Source organism: Oncorhynchus masou, chromosome 31 (genome assembly GCF_036934945.1).
Source record: "Oncorhynchus masou masou isolate Uvic2021 chromosome 31, UVic_Omas_1.1, whole genome shotgun sequence".
Classification (NCBI taxonomy): domain Eukaryota; kingdom Metazoa; phylum Chordata; class Actinopteri; order Salmoniformes; family Salmonidae; genus Oncorhynchus; species Oncorhynchus masou.
Window position 1 is genome coordinate 13,351,166 of NC_088242.1, and position 15,919 is coordinate 13,367,084.

General features: G+C 40.2%; 1 protein-coding gene across 1 annotated transcript; it reads right to left on the reverse strand.

Annotated features, from left to right (window-relative positions):
* Positions 1-478: 478 nt before the first annotated feature.
* Positions 479-12,081, reverse strand: elovl5 (ELOVL fatty acid elongase 5). The gene is made up of 8 exons (XM_064950143.1): positions 11,861-12,081; positions 10,152-10,216; positions 9,271-9,458; positions 6,853-6,930; positions 5,964-6,135; positions 3,515-3,639; positions 2,912-3,046; positions 479-2,747 (listed from the first exon to the last, which is right to left on the reverse strand). The coding sequence occupies exons 2-8, from the start codon at positions 10,207-10,209 to the stop codon at positions 2,616-2,618; spliced, it is 888 nt and encodes a 295-aa protein (XP_064806215.1). The 5' UTR covers positions 10,210-10,216; positions 11,861-12,081; the 3' UTR covers positions 479-2,615.
* Between the last annotated feature and the right edge of the window lie 3,838 nt (positions 12,082-15,919).

The following is a 15,919-nucleotide window of genomic DNA, read 5'->3' on the forward strand; positions in this document are numbered from 1 at the left end:
TTTCACATGACCTTTGATAGTTGTCTAGGTGTCATGTTAGGGTGTGTCCTCATAAGCACTGTCATAATACTGTCATGTTTTCATGCTCTTCAATGTCATGATTATAACCCATGGATCAAAGTCCGTGGTTTGAAAACAGTATTCCCCATGTGATACTTTTGTTCACCAACCAGGGAAAATGAACATACAACAGAGGAAGAAATCATCAGAGATTGGTGAAATAACAATCCCCACAAGCTTGAAATTATTACTTATGGGGTGCATAACTGAACACACACTTTAAAATTATTTATATCTATAATATATTAATAATAAGAAGCGAGAGATACTGCAGCTAGGGAATATCCGTGTAAGTGATAATTGCAATGTGCCCTGAGGGTGATGATGCTAATGAGGAAGCAGCAATGACTGTGGCTTGATCAGAGTGCTCCATCTAGATTCTAGAATGATGCCTGAAATACACCATGGGAGATCCAGATGAAGCATGAATGCGTTTATTTATTCCAATCTCAGTGACATTACAAATGCAACAGCTTCGAGGCTGGCTTCACTTGCATTGTTAGAAAGCTGAGTACATTTCTACAGATTACTGTGGATACAAATCTGATTTTGCAGACTATTCACAGATTGTAAGGACATAATAATGTTGTGTCCTGCTGTTTCTCTCTCAAAACATAATTCATCTGACCACATTTCAAAAGTTGATTACATCATTCATCTGACCACATTTCAACAGTTGATGACATCATTCATCTGACCACATTTACAACAGTTAATTACATAATTAATCTGACCACATTTCAAAGGACACCCAGAACTACATCATTCATCCAGCCACATTTACAACTGTTGATTACACCATTCATCTCACCATATTTCAACAGTAGATTACATCCTTCAGTTGATTTAGGTTGCGTTTAAACAGGCAACCCAATTCTGATATTTTTTTCACTAATTGGTCTTTTGACCAATCATATCAGATCTTTTCACATCAGATCTACTTCTGAGCTGATCTGATTGGTCAAAAGACCAATTAGTGAAGAAAAAAATCTGCATTGGACTCTATGTGTAAACCCAGCCATAGATAAGCGCTTTAAATGGCTTTCAAAGCGAGACATATCTCTACAACAGAAGTTGGCGATTTGGCCCCTGTATTTCATAATTAAGGCATACATGGACTATAATACAATTCCATAACGAAGGGAACAAGTTAAACATATAGGTAGCAACATCTATTAAGGCAACGCTTTGGAGAAAACACAATAGTCACATCATGGCTTGATGTTACTTTTATCCTGATTCAATCTAATGAGGGAATCACTAGTGTAAGAGGGAGGAATGGGTTTAAAACACAGCACATATATGTAAACTATATTAAATATGATACAGAGTTTAAGTTTGGTTTATAATTGTATTAATTGTTTTCTGCATTCCATGGAGATGAGGTTGACATTCTCAGCACATATAACAGTAAAATGGTGACTTTGGGTTCAGAGATATAATGAGAATATGTCATATAATAACAAGCCATTTAGCAGAAGCTTTTATACAGAGTGATTTACAGTCATGTATGCATACATTAATATCATATGGGGCTGAATTCTGAGGGTTGAGGAGACACATTTAACTATTTCAACACACGTCATCTATTTTTAACACAATCCATGACACTATCAGTGTGATTTTAGCTTTTTGTTGTATAATGTGTTGCAATAAAGTGGGAAATAAATATTCCAACTGGGAAAAGATTAGATAGAAACTAAATTGCTACTGTAGAGGAATAGTCACGGACACCCAGAACTAAAATCGCATAATTGAGTCAGATGCTCAATTTATGTTACCTGCATCTGTCCACAAGAGATTTGGGCTCTCATAAAATGTCATTGTATGTAAACTATTGCTACAACAACAGCATTATCTAAAGCAATAACTAAAATAAAACTGAATTTATATTATTTCTTGTTCACATAAAATATTGTTCTGATCAGTGCCATTTGACGGACAAATACTTTTCAAACCTGTTTAACTGATACAGACAATAGACAAATCTATTATTGCAACTGGTTTTAAACTAAACTTTACAATGCAAACAATGAAGGTGAACCTCTCAAAAGTTACTCAGTGGACACATTTGACTCCGACAGCCTTGTCTCTATGCAAGGGAAACCCCAAAATAGATTTTGTCCTGATTTGTCCAATCAGGACACAATATAGCATGTAGACAAGTGCATATGTTGTGAATTAAAACATGGAAAAACATTGTTATTTCTGTATGGGTCAAGGTTGCTTAATAAAGCGATGTCCCACCAGACATTGTCGAAAATCTTGTGCAGCATGAAAAGGAAGTGGGTATCTGGGGCTGTTCTGTACTGTGCTCCCTCTGCTATCCTTGTTACTTAACTGTAAAGAACTTAGATTCAATATGAATAGTAACAGACAGCAGTGTGCAAAACGTTAGGAATCTCTTTCAGATTAACATGGCTTTTCTTATATTGTGAATAAACTAGCTATGCTCTTCTAATACATTTCTTCATAAGAAATCCTACATCGCTCCTAGCAATATTACATACATAGTAGATATGCACAAAAGTTAGGATTGTGAGGTTATTCAAGCTTCAGTCCGCCCGCACTTTCCTGTGTGTAATGGTTTCCGTGGGTGTCACCCCATTCGCATGGCCATTCAGTGAATCAACAGAGCCATTCTGGTGATACGCCTTCTTTTGTGAAACACGGTGTTTCTTGTAAGTCTAAAAACAGAGGGAAGAAGTCAACACATTAGGACATCTGAAGAACACTACTGGAGACAATGCACCAGTTTTATTTAACCACGTCACCACCAGTGTAAAATACTTGAACACCATAATGAATTGAAATCATGTCTAATTAATGCAAGAGTTTTACATTTGCTCACCTGAATGTAGAAGTTTGAGAAAAGGGCAATAAGCGAGGCCATATAGAATATTTGGAAAAACAGCCAGCCTCTGGGGAAACCACATGGCCAAATGACTGCACAGATGGTCTGGGACATGGTCAAAAAGAATTGAATCTATAGAGGAATGAGACAAGAATGTAATGAATTGTTTGTAAACTAAGTCAAGATCAATGCACACATGCACGCACACACAGTATGCATAAATAAATACCATTGATCCAATGGCCTACAGAATACCTTAAATGGATGAGGGAAATATTGCACTTTCAATCTATACCAATGGTTCATGTTTTTGTTTCATCTCGTTGGGCCTTTGTCACATTCACTAAAACCCTGAGATTGGCTGAGCAATACACTGGATGACACAGGAGGTTGGTGGCACCTTAATTGGGGAGAACAGGCTTGTGGGAATGACCGGAGTGGAATGGTATCAAATACAGGATTACCAGGTGTTTACCATTCCATTAGCTCCATTCTGGACATTATGAGCCGTTCTCCCCTCGGCAGCCCCCATTATGGTTGATAACTATGGATGTGAAATGACATCTCTGAGGTTTGAAACAGGGACATGCAGAGGCTCACCAGCTGGCCTTGCGTGATATATCTCTTCCACCATAGATAGGGCCGTATGGCTGGGACAGCAGAGAGCCCATAGTAAGAGTACATCAGGACATGGATGAAGCTGTTGAGGGAGGCACCAAAGTAGGCTGAGGAAGAGACAGGAGAGAGGGGGTGGATGAATCATCTACAGTACCGTAGCAGGGTCAGAGACATCAGTGAAATACAAAATTACAATTCATGCTGTTTAATAATAGTAAGAAATAGCTGTGTCAATGGCATACAGTAGAAAGCAGCTGAGGTGTTCATTCTCAGAGAGTCCACTGTAAAACACAGAGAGCTGTAAGACATAGGTCAGTGTCCTGTTCTAGGACACAGTGTGCCACACTGTCAGTGTAAAGCAATGAGGTGAGTGTATGGTATATCACTGAAAAAATGCGTGCTGTGCAGTCCTGAAATAGCAGTAGGTTCAATTCACACTTAATTTCTTTACCATTTAACAACGGATGAAATTCATTTGAAAGTATCTCAGTCACAGAATCAATTCAAGACAAACATGTCATCTATAACACCTGTATAGCTACTTAAAAAGATAACATACAGTACACTCTTCGGGAAAAAAAAGGTGCTTTCTAGAACCTAAAAGGGTTATTTGGCTGTCCCCATAGGATAATCCTTTGAAGAGCCCTTATTGGTTCCAGGTAAAAAAAAACGGGTTCTGTGGCTCAGTACCGGTACCACCTGTTTATAGCCTCGTTATTGTTATGTCATTTTCTTGTGTTACTTCTTGATTAGATTTTTTTTTTTTACTTTAGTTTATTTAGTAAATAAAAGTATATTTATTCAACTGCATTGTTGGTTAAGGGCTTGTAAGTAAGCATTTCACAGTAAGGTGAAATGCCTGTTGGATTCGGCGCAGCCCCCTCCTGTACTCCCTGTTCACCCATGACCGTGTGGCCATGCAAGCCTCCAACTCAATCATCAAGTTTGCAGATGACACGATAGCGGTAGTCCTTATTACCAACAACGACGAGTCGGCCTACAGGCAGGAGGTGAGGGCCCTCGGAGTGTGGTGTCAGGAATATAACCTCTCACGCAACGTCGACAAAACAAAGGAGGGCCTCCGGGGTGGCGCAGTGGTCTTGGGCACTGCGTCGCAGCGCTAGCTGTGCCACCAGAGACTCTGGGTTTGCGCCCAGGCTCTGTTGCAGCCGGGCCGAGATCGGGCCGACACCGGGAGGTCCACGGGGCGACGCACAATTGGCCTAGTGTCGAGTTTGGCCGGTAGGGATATCCTTGTCTCATCAAGCACCAGTGGCAGGCCTGACGTCAATGTGGATTGGGGATGCTACCTCTGCTGTTTCCTGAAGTCCACAATCATCTCTTTGTTTAATTACTTAAAAATCATACAATGTGATTTTCTGGATTTTTGCTTTAGATTCCGCCTCTCACAGTTGAAGTGTACCTATGATAAAAATTACAGACCTCTACATGCTTTGTAAGTAGGAAAACCTGCAAAATCGGCAGTGTATCAAATGCTTGTTCTCCCCACTGTAGATACTTTGTGCCTATTTCCTCCAGCATCTTCACAAGGTCCTTTGCTGTTGTTCTGGGATTGATTTGCACTTTTCGCACAAAAGTACCTTCATCTCTAGGCGACAGAAAGTGCCTCCTTCCTGAGTGGTATGACGGCTGCGTGGTCCCATGGTGTTTATACTCGCATACTATTGTTTGTCCCAGACTTGTGGAGGTCTTGGCTGATTTCTTTTGACTTTCCCACGATGTCAAGCAAAGAGGCACTGAGTTTGAAGGTAGGCATTGAAATACATCCACAGGTACACCTCCAATTGACTCAAATGATGTCAATTAGCTTATCAAAAGCTTCTAAGGCCATGACATCCTTTTCTGGAATTTTCCAAACTGTTTAAAGGCACAGTCAACTTAGTGTATGTAAACTTCTGACCCACTGGAATTGTGACAGATTATTTCACTTATAAATCTCTGTGTCTGCAAACAATTGTTGGAAAAATGACTTGTGTTGTGCACAAAGTAGATGTCTTAACCGACTTGCCAAAACTGTAGTTTGTTAACAAGAAATTTGTGGAGTGGTTGAAAAACGAGTTTTAATGACTCCAACCTAAGTGTACTTCCGACTTCAACTGTATATACTCTATTCTATACCATCTACTGCATCTTGCCTATGCCACACGGCCATTGCTCATCCATATATTTATATGTACATATTCTTATTCATCCCTTTACATTTGTGTGTATAAGGTAGTCCTTGTGAATTTGTTAGATTACTTGTTAGATATTACTGCACTGCCGGAACTAGAAGCACAAGCATTTCTCTACACTCGCATTAACATCTGCTAACCATGTGTATGTGACCAATAAAATTTGATTCGATTTGAAAACACTCAGTGACCACAGTGATGAGGATAGAAAGGGAATTTTGAGTGAAAACACTCACAGTGACCACAGGGCACCCAGTTCATGACGAACCACCAGATGTTGAGCATGCTGGCGTGGTGGTAGATGTGCAGAAATGTGATCTGGTGGTTGTTCTTCCGTAGGATGAAGAAGAAGGTGTCCATAAACTCTATGACTTTGGAGAAGTAGTACCACCACAGCACATTTATGATCTGAGATGAGAAAAAAATATAAGAAGAGTCAAGCTTTCAAGCAATACAATGTATTTTCTAGTACTTCCCTTTTCCTCCAAGGACATACTCAATGTTCCTCCTGAGAGACATACATCGGCAGATTTGTATTTTACCTAATGAGGACTGGCCAGTGCAAATCATTTGACCAAAAAGGTTAGATGTTTTGAGAGACAAAGATGATCATCTGCACATACAGGCCTATGAAATATCTATTAAGGACAAAGTGAAAATAAGTTAATTCACTTTTCTAACAGCAGGGACTCTTATACATGTTTTAATCAGCGCAGAACTGCAATCCAATCGCACATTTCAGTGAGAACAAGTTTCCTCTCAGTGTTCAATGTTCCCAAGGGACATTACAGAGAGTAACTACTGATGACACAGCAGTACAGATTAAATAGACTGTCTGTCTGACTCTGTGGCTTATCTGTTAGGATTTGCAGGTACTGTCTGACATAAATTGTACCAATAGAATTGGTAGCCACCATGACAAAAATAGCTGGAGAGAACAAAGTACATATTGATCTGGAAATAACATAAAGGGAATGAGTGACAGGGTGAAGTCCAGCTGGTGTCTGGTGACGATGCATTTATTACCCCATATACAGTCCATATTTTGAACCTAACACAGATTGTTTTATATAAAATTCTATACAAGTGAACAGAGGGGTGACATATTGAGTAAGACCATCTTACCTTGGTATCTGTTTCTCCCGCACTGTGTGTGTCTTGGCAGTAGAAGTTATAACCCCCTTGCCACACAGCAGACACCATCTGGAGACAGACCACAAGGTGATGTAGAAACACAGACTGCCATGTCTTTGACATCTTCAAAAAACTTGAATCACCCAAATAATGCACTACCCTTGTAATATCAAATGTTTATCATTATTGTACTGCAAGTGTCACATGATCCAAATTTTAAATCACCTGCAAAAATCACTACTACATCAATTTGCTTTCTCACACCCAAAAGCTGATTGTAAAACTGTTTACATTGGCATTTAGGATGCGAGCTTCACATACTTGCTGCAGGAGTGGAAGTAGTGGACAATATTACATCCCAGAGTCTGTCCTCTCCATTTAGTCTCCGTAACCAGCGATAATATCATTATTCTTTTTGTTGCCACTGCAACATTGGGTCCCTGTATTTGTTTGTTATTGAGCAGCCCAGTGATGTCACCGTTTTTAAATAGAGCCCTTGTTCACACGTTTCATCTAATTTGGGATAGCTATGGAAATAGCTCTGCCTTTATCCACCACTGCCTTGAATAACTGACAAAAACAAGGAGTTAAATGTAAAGCATCTGAAGACATAACAAGATTCAGGTTCAGCTTCAAGTGTTTTGTGCTCAATATGACATCAGACTCAGAGCAGAAGCTATGGTCAGAATTGCCCCCCTGGTTATGTTCTACTGAAAAAAACATGATTCTGAGGAATATTAAGCTTTCCCACAGGATTTTAGTGCATTTGGCTCGAGACAGGACCCATTCCGGAACAGGATGGTAAAAAAGCAGTGCAAAGCAGGGATCTAATTACGTTGATGACTTCGAGACATACAGTGTCATTATCCGATGATTGTGGCACCAGGAGAGTGACTGCCCTGCATGTGCCCATGGGGATGAAAGCAGAACATGGACAGGCCTGGGATTGGCAGATGTTGTGCTCCACTGAACTGGGTAATCCCGAAACATGCAGAGGACTCAATGAAAAACAACCCAAAAGTCTCTACAGAGAGAGTGTCTAATCATTCAGCAATACTACTGTCATTGTCATGCCTTTTGTTGTTTAAAATGTGCTGCTGCATTGACATTTTTACTGTGTTTTAACAGCATGATTATTAACAACAATATGCTGCAGGCTAGGCTATATCCCTTAAGTTATAATACACTATTTATTACTAATACACTACTACTAAATCGTCTTTATTCATATTATGTAACTCAAAACAAAGTGTCACAAGATCCAAATGTCCATATAGATTTGGGCGGAACAGGGCTGATTCGTGATATTAGCGAAGACGCAGTTTCCTGCAGAAAAACCTGTTTTAATTAGCTTAAGATCCAGCGCATTCCAATCGATATTGCCTATCTAAAAGGCAGAGTGAGCTCAGGATCTGTTTCTAAACCTAAAGCCTTTATTGTGGCCAGCTTGCATCCCACAGTAACTTAAGGAACCTACAAACCCCAGGCCTATGCCCTTGGTTATTTTGCTCTTCAGTATGGCTATTTAAAACATGTCACACCAATAACATTTTTAAAATGCAATTTATATAGGTGCCGTAGACATGGCAAGCAACTGCTTTGTACTTGAATTGGAATCGTGTGGCATTGATTTATGAGGGCTAAAAGTTCACCCTAAAGCAGGGGTAGAGTCAGAACGGGCGAGTTTAATGATTTACACAGCATGGGCACAGCCAATCTTTTGAGGGGTTATGCAATGCAGACCGAATTGAGCCCATTTGGCCAGGGTGGTGAGAACAGAAAAGACTTTAGACTTACAGGTGCGTGGAGAAGACTTTGTCCCTCGGGATCCGCATAACTAGCTCATGACATTTAGATAATGTCATATTACACTATATGTATATATATATTACACTATGTTGACATATTTACTACCACAACTGATTACACTACAGAAAGCATTGGCAGCTCACTCTCTCTCCAGTCTCATTACGCTATACAATAATTAGGGACAATGCTATGAACTACTAGCCTAGATATCCACTGAGGATACAGACCGTTCATCAGTTTATACTGTCAACAGTTTCAGAATTAGACGTTGCAACTTCAAACATTCTAATAATAGTAGCAGGTTTTCAGAAAACAATTGAGGGTTGTGTTGAGGTTGGGTGAGAGATTTGTTTGTGTTAACAACGATCCTGTCAGAGACCAGCTGTGCCCCACACACTCCCCCACAGCACTGTGTCCCGGGGTGGCATCAGTGCAAGACGCCATTTGTGTCTAATCCGAATCAAAGATCACAGTTTCCCTCATCCTCACAGAGTCCTTTAGCCACTTCTACCAGGCACCCGATCCTCTCACTTCCCCTCATCTGCCAGCAGTGTTGCACTGCGATGATACCAACACCACCTTCAGGTGCAGCCTGCCTACCTCATAGAACATATAGAAAGATAATAGAGTGAGGGCCAGATTGTAGAGCACCAGGAGGCCCTGGCAAGACACCGGCTGTCTGTGTCTCATGTACTTGGGCCCCAGCCATACGATCAGCAAGTACATGAGTGTTAGTGCAAAGGTTGGAGGGTAGTTGTCTAGCAGCAGCCATCCCTGTACCCGTTCATCTGAAATAAATAGACAGACAACAGCCTGGTATTACAACATACAGTAGAATGTTCCCTTTTTTTCAGAACCTTATTCCCATATTTACTGCATCCCCTGAACCAGTGCGATAGCACTGAGCGTAGAGAGGGGCACAGATGTAGGATCTTAATTTGACCTATGTTGTTCACAGCAAAATAATCCTGCATTAACAGGATTTCAAGATTTAGTATATAATGTTGCTTGATCGGTGGTTAGGCTATTAGCTGGCCATAAGTAGGCTACATGAAAAGTGCAATAGTGCTTATATAACCGTGTGTTAGTGTGGGTTTTCAGTGAAATTCTGTAAATCACAAAGCTCATCAGCAACAGAAAAGTGATCAAATTAAGATCCTACATCTGTAGCTACACTGCAGGGCAGGCATATTGCTTGGAGAGGGCAAGAGAACACAACACAGTTTGAGTGAGAATTGGCAGTGACTACCGAAGCATGTTTGTTTAACTCCTGGAAAGGTTATGCTAGAATCATGGAGATGCAAAAAGACCTGGTACATTCCACTGGAGGACCATGTATTAACACATAAGGCAAACATTTTGTGAGGAGATATATGGTGATAAATCATTTTATGTCAATAGTCCATAACTAAGCATTTATTCATATGATAATTATTATACTGTAATTTAATCTACAGTAATGCAACAGTAATAACACTTACCTCTGGGACCCATCCATGAGTCTATGTAGGTGTTTAGTTTATGATTAAAAGCCTCCATTTCTAACCTGAATAGACAGATGAGAGAGTACCTACAGTCACACATTGCAGCTTATCACCAGAGCCATAGTTACATTATACACTCTGATAGACTGAAATGTATGGTAAACTACTACCACTTAGGTAAGGGATCATCAACTAGATTCAGCCGGGGGACGATTTGTTCTTGAGCGGATGGACAGGGGGTCGGAAAACATAATTGCAAATAATTTGTCAACTGCAAATTGACCGCAAGGAGCCCTAACGGATATAATATTTTCAAAATTAAAATCACTTGGAGCTGATTTGCTGGTGTTTTTACAGTCTTTTATGTCCAACAATAAAATAATTTAAAAAAATATATATTATTACAAGTCATCACTCACAATATCTATATATTTTTTTTTGCTCAGAAACTTGGGGGGCTAAATAAAATCACCTGCGGCCCAAAATCGGCCTGCTGGGGAACCCTGATTTAGATATTTAAAAAATATACCATATTCAAGCAACACTGTTGTTGAATGACGGTGCAAATCAGCTTAACTGTGTTGACAAAATATGTATGTCTGTTTAATTCCATAAAGCAGCTGAAGGGAAATCAAAGCTTGGTTCATTGTAGCAGAGATACAATCATTGTCACGATGACTTCACAATAAAACAACTTTCGGACTGAAGGAACATGCAAAGATGCTGGTCTAGTTACAGCTTAGGCAAGCTATAAAGTTCATTCAGAAGGTTAAGGCTTGAGCTATAATCCTGACTATTGGCCCAATGCAATAGTTCATTCCAGTTAATTATGAATGTAAACAAAATTCTAATTCCAAATTTTCCTCATGGAAAAGCATTGAAGAGAATTTGAATTAGAATTTCAGTGTACTTCCTGAATTGAAATTGAATTGACCCCAACTCTGTTAAGAACGCTGATATGTTTTATTATTCAGATATTTCCTTTATAATTATTAAGTCGATGAAGTATCTGCTCAAGCAGTCCCAAATGCACAGAAATACAAACATAAACATTTACATTATTCTATTGACCCAGATCATTTCTGGGTCAATAGAGGTCAATTACTTCTCTCTTTATTGTGAGTGATGACTTGTAGTTATAACTGACTTGTCTCAAAATAGTGTCCTTTGATCAGATCTAACCAGCATATAAACATGTCGTTAAAGTTTTCTAATAAAAACAATGCAAAAAAAAAAAAAAAGAGAGAGAGAGAGAGAGCATCATAGCCAAATAGCGCTACAATGTATTATATATAGCAGGAAAGTTAGATAGCTCATGGCTGCTGTGCTGGATCAGGATGCAGCCTACGACACTAGGCTACTGTCCAAGTTTAGTCTTGTAGACAAATCCTATATTATAATTATGTCTTTAGCGAAAAGTAAAATGTCTAAATCATTAGCCCAACTCTTATCGCACACACATCGCAAACAACAATCGCAATCGTTCGCGTCACAGAGGTCACCGATTCAGGATCAATTGTTTTACATAGCCTACATACATGATCTAGCTAGCGAGACATGAACTAGTATGAAATCGCTGCTAAAAGTAGATTATCAAGTATATCAATTATGTATGCTAAATATTGTTATAGCATTTCCACAACTCAAAAAAAAAAAAAAACTAAGACTATCTTATTTCCAACCACATTCTAGCTCATAAAACGTACCTCTGGAGGATGCGTAATCTTGCCTGCCCAGGTCCCAAAGCACAAACGTGCAGCCTCGTCGGTCAGTGGAAACAGCGGGAGAAACACATGAACTCAGTCTATATGGCAAATTGTCCTGAGCGTCATAAGTGACGAGATCTAGCTATTAGGCTATCATCTTCAGATGGTAGATAATTGGCTATCAGCCACCCGAATGGCCTACCTCATTGGCAGTGATCATCACCCAGAATGTGATTAGACCATTTGCTGATGTTGGCGTCCCACTTAAACTAGGTTTCCATTCAATTGGCGACAGATTTTCACGTGAATATTTTACAACCGGCATAAACAAAATATGGGCATTTTCCTACCAATTGTTTTTCCACCAAACCGACTTGTTGCAAATAAAAATCATTGCGTGATGACATAGTGCACACAACATGTACCGTTTATCTTAAATTCAATGTGTTTATGGCATTTTGAACTCTACCGATTGTTTTGTGACAAAAACTGTTGCATTAAATAGCAAATGTGCCTACTCTGGTCTTGTCATGTGCGCTCTAGCCAACAGCGTGTAGATACAGTGCTGGTAAACTGTGCGGGTAGCTACATGATGAGATTATTATAGAGCGGTCAAGCATTGATCATCATTTATTGGAAATGAGCATCAAACTCATCACCGTGCAGTGTCTCCACCCTGTAAAGTTTAGCATTATTTAATCTGTAGCGTAATAAACTGCATGGTTTGCTGAGTAGTGAAAATCTTGGTTGTAGAGGCAAGTTTTAAATGCACAACTGCGCATTTACATATGCCAAAGAGCTATTATCTTTTGCCAATGTGCTTAATAATATTTGTGCGCTCTTTTACATTTTGCCTGGGCTACAGATACCCGGGATGTACATTGTAGTCGAGACAAGGTTACTCGTGAGGGTTTATTCGTAGCCTATAGTATAGGTGACATGCTGGATTTAGAAAAAGTGACAAGAAAACGTGCCCAATGGCCTATGCCCCAATGCTGCGTTCACGGGAATTTCTGACTTGCTAACTGGTTGAACGCGGCACGTGTATAACTTCAACCTAGGCCATGTTCAGTTGCCAAACGTTCTCGAACGTTGCAGATAGAAATGCTATGACTAGAGCCGATGTGATTCCTTATATACGCCCGAGAGGCATGTTTGAGCTATAGTTTAGCCTATTTCTATCTGAACGTTCCAAAACCTTCAACCCTGCTGAACGCGTCCCAGATAGCAAGTCCGTAAGCAAGCGGATGTCACCCCATTCATTTCGCATCAGTGGAGAGACCAATCAAATCAGTGCATTACTCACAACCAGTTAATAAATCAGTTAGCAAGCCGATGTCACCCCATTCATTTCTCGTCAGTGGAGACCAATCAAATCACGGCATCACTCACATGGCTACACAGAGCAGAGCTCAGTAACCTGTGTTATGATACTGATGGATTTTTGAGACGGATGGTCTGTACAGTTGTGGATACTAGTACAGCGCCATCTAGTTGTCGCGTCGGGGATAAGTTGTTGACAACATGGCATTTTAGCTAGGCCTAACCCGAACCCTTTTGCTAACATTAACCTCATTCTCCTAACCTGCTACGTTAATTATCTTAACCTGCCATGTTAATTCTCCTAACCTACTATGTAAACAGACATCCAGTCTCAGCAATCCATCAGTATCACCACATCGCGGTATGTGTTGTCTTATAGTGAGGCAGAATGTAAAACTCTAGAGTGTAGGCAACTAAACAGAAATACATTTTTCTTTTCAAACTGCATGTTTTATACATATGGCTTATACACATCAAATGTACAACTGTCCAATTGCTGCAACAAACCATAGCCGAGCTAGCCTACTCGGTGGAGACTTCAATGCCTGAAAACAGTTTGAACTGCTTGCGTTAAAATACATGTCAGCATATTTGAACATTTTGGCAAGGAAAAATATGGCCTTGGTCAGATGGTGATAAAGTTGAACATTGGCACTATGCTAGGATGACTTGCTGAACAAGACTGATCCAATTAATAGGTTGGCATTTTTGACACTAACCAAGTGTAGGTCTACCTTTTTAGAGCTTGGAACACCATCAGTTCTTTACATTCGCACTGATTTGTCATGTACGTGAGGTTCCCTTGAAGGTACTATGTAAATCACCAGCTGTCAAATGTATTCCATGGAGGGCCGAGTGTCTGCAGGTTCATGCTCCAACCTTGTACTTGATTTGAATTGATGGTCACTAATTAGTAAGGAACTGACCCCACCAGGTTGAAAGGAGAAAGGAAAACCCAGACACTAGGCCCTCCATGGAATGTGTTTTCCACCCCTGATGTAAATGGACTCTATTGTTAATGCATCCATCCTTAATATGTTCATCTGTCATCAAAGAGGTTTACGTTGAAAAGATTGGCATAAAGCTCCACATGAACACATCTCCATAATGGGGCAGCAGGTGGTTAGAGTGTCGGGCCAGTAACCGAAAGGTTGCTGGATCGAATTCCCAAGCTGACAAGGTAAAAATCTGTTGTTTTGCCCCAGAGCAAGACAGTTAACTCACTGTTCCCCGTGTGCCACAGACGTGGATGTTGATTAATAAGTCTATCCCCACACCTCTCTGATTCAGAGGGGTTGGGTTAAATGCGAAAGACACATATCAGTTGAAGGCATTGTTGTACAACTGTCCAACTTTCCTTTCCCACATTACAGTGGGGCGGCAGGGTAGCCTAGTGGTTAGAGCATTGGACTAATAACCGGGAGGTTGCAAGCTCAAATCCCAGAGCTGACAAGGTACAAATCTGTCGTTCTGCCCCTGAACAGGCAGTTACCCCACTGTTCCTAGGCTGTCATCAAAAATAAGAATTTGTTCTTAACTGACTTGCCTAGTTAAATAAAGGTAACACAAATAAAAATAAACAGTTATGTGTATGTCACCGGCAGCCTCTAGTGGACTAAAGGTCTTACTCCACATTGATCATATTATCCAGAGATTGTTATTTTATCTTTTTCACCTTTATTAAACCAGGTAGGCCAGTTGAGAACAAGTTCTGTTACAACTGCGACCTGGCCAAGATAAAGCAAGTTACACAAACAAATGTACAGTCAATAACACAATAGAAAAATCTAAGTACAGTGTGTGCAAATGTAGAAGAGTAGGGAGGTAAAGGCAATAAATATGCCAGAGGCGAAATAATTCAAATGTAGCATTGACACTGGAGTGATAGATGTGCAGATGATGTGCAAGTCAAGATACTGGGGTGCAAAAGAGCAAGAAGATAAATAACAATATGGGGATGAGGTAGTTGGGTGTACTATTTACAGATTGGCTGCATACAAGTACAGTGATCTGTAAGCTGCTCTGACAGCTGATGCTTAAAGTTAGAGGGAGATATGACTCAAGCTTTTGCAATTCTTTCTAGTCATTGGCAGCCAAAGGAAGTGTTGGCTTTGGGGGTGACCGGTGAAATATACCTACTGGAGCACATGCTACGGGTGGGTGTTGATATGGTGACCAGTGGGTTGAGATAAGGCAGGGCTTTACCTAGCAAAGACTTATTGATGACCTGGAGCCAGTGGGTTTGGCGACGAATATGTAGTGAAGGCCAGCCAATGAGAGCATACAGGTCGCAGTGGTGGGTAGTATATGGGGCTTTGGTGGCAAAATGGATGGCACTGTGATAGACTACATCCAGTTTCCCGAGTAGTGTTGGAGGGTATTTTGTAAATGACATTTCCAAAGTCAAGGATCAATGGGATAGTCAGTTTTACAAGGGTATGTTTGGCAGCACGAGTGGAGGCTTTGTTGCGAAATAAGAAGCCAATTCTAGATTTAATTTTAGATTGGAGATGCTTAATGTGAGTCTGGAGAGTTTAGTCTAACCAGACACCTAGGTATTTGTAGTTGTTCACATATTCTAAGTCAGAACCGTCCAGAGTAGTGATGCTAGTCGCACAGGCAACAATCGGTTGAAGAGCATAACATAGAACCATGTAACCAAGCAAAATACTATGCTTCGTCAGTGCTGTACACAGATTTATTGATTGAGACATAACATTCCAATCAAACGTTCAC

Excerpts from the sequence above, each read along its gene's own strand:
- elovl5 (XM_064950143.1), bottom strand. The coding sequence starts at position 10,209 with ATGGAGGCTTTTAATCATAAACTAAACACCTACATAGACTCATGGATG. Across the intron at positions 9,459-10,151 it reads CTCATGGATGGGTCCCAGAG|ATGAACGGGTACAGGGATGG; the intron begins GTAAGTGTTATT and ends TATTTATTTCAG. Across the intron at positions 3,047-3,514 it reads ATATCACGCAAGGCCAGCTG|ATTCAATTCTTTTTGACCAT; the intron begins GTGAGCCTCTGC and ends ATTCCTCTATAG.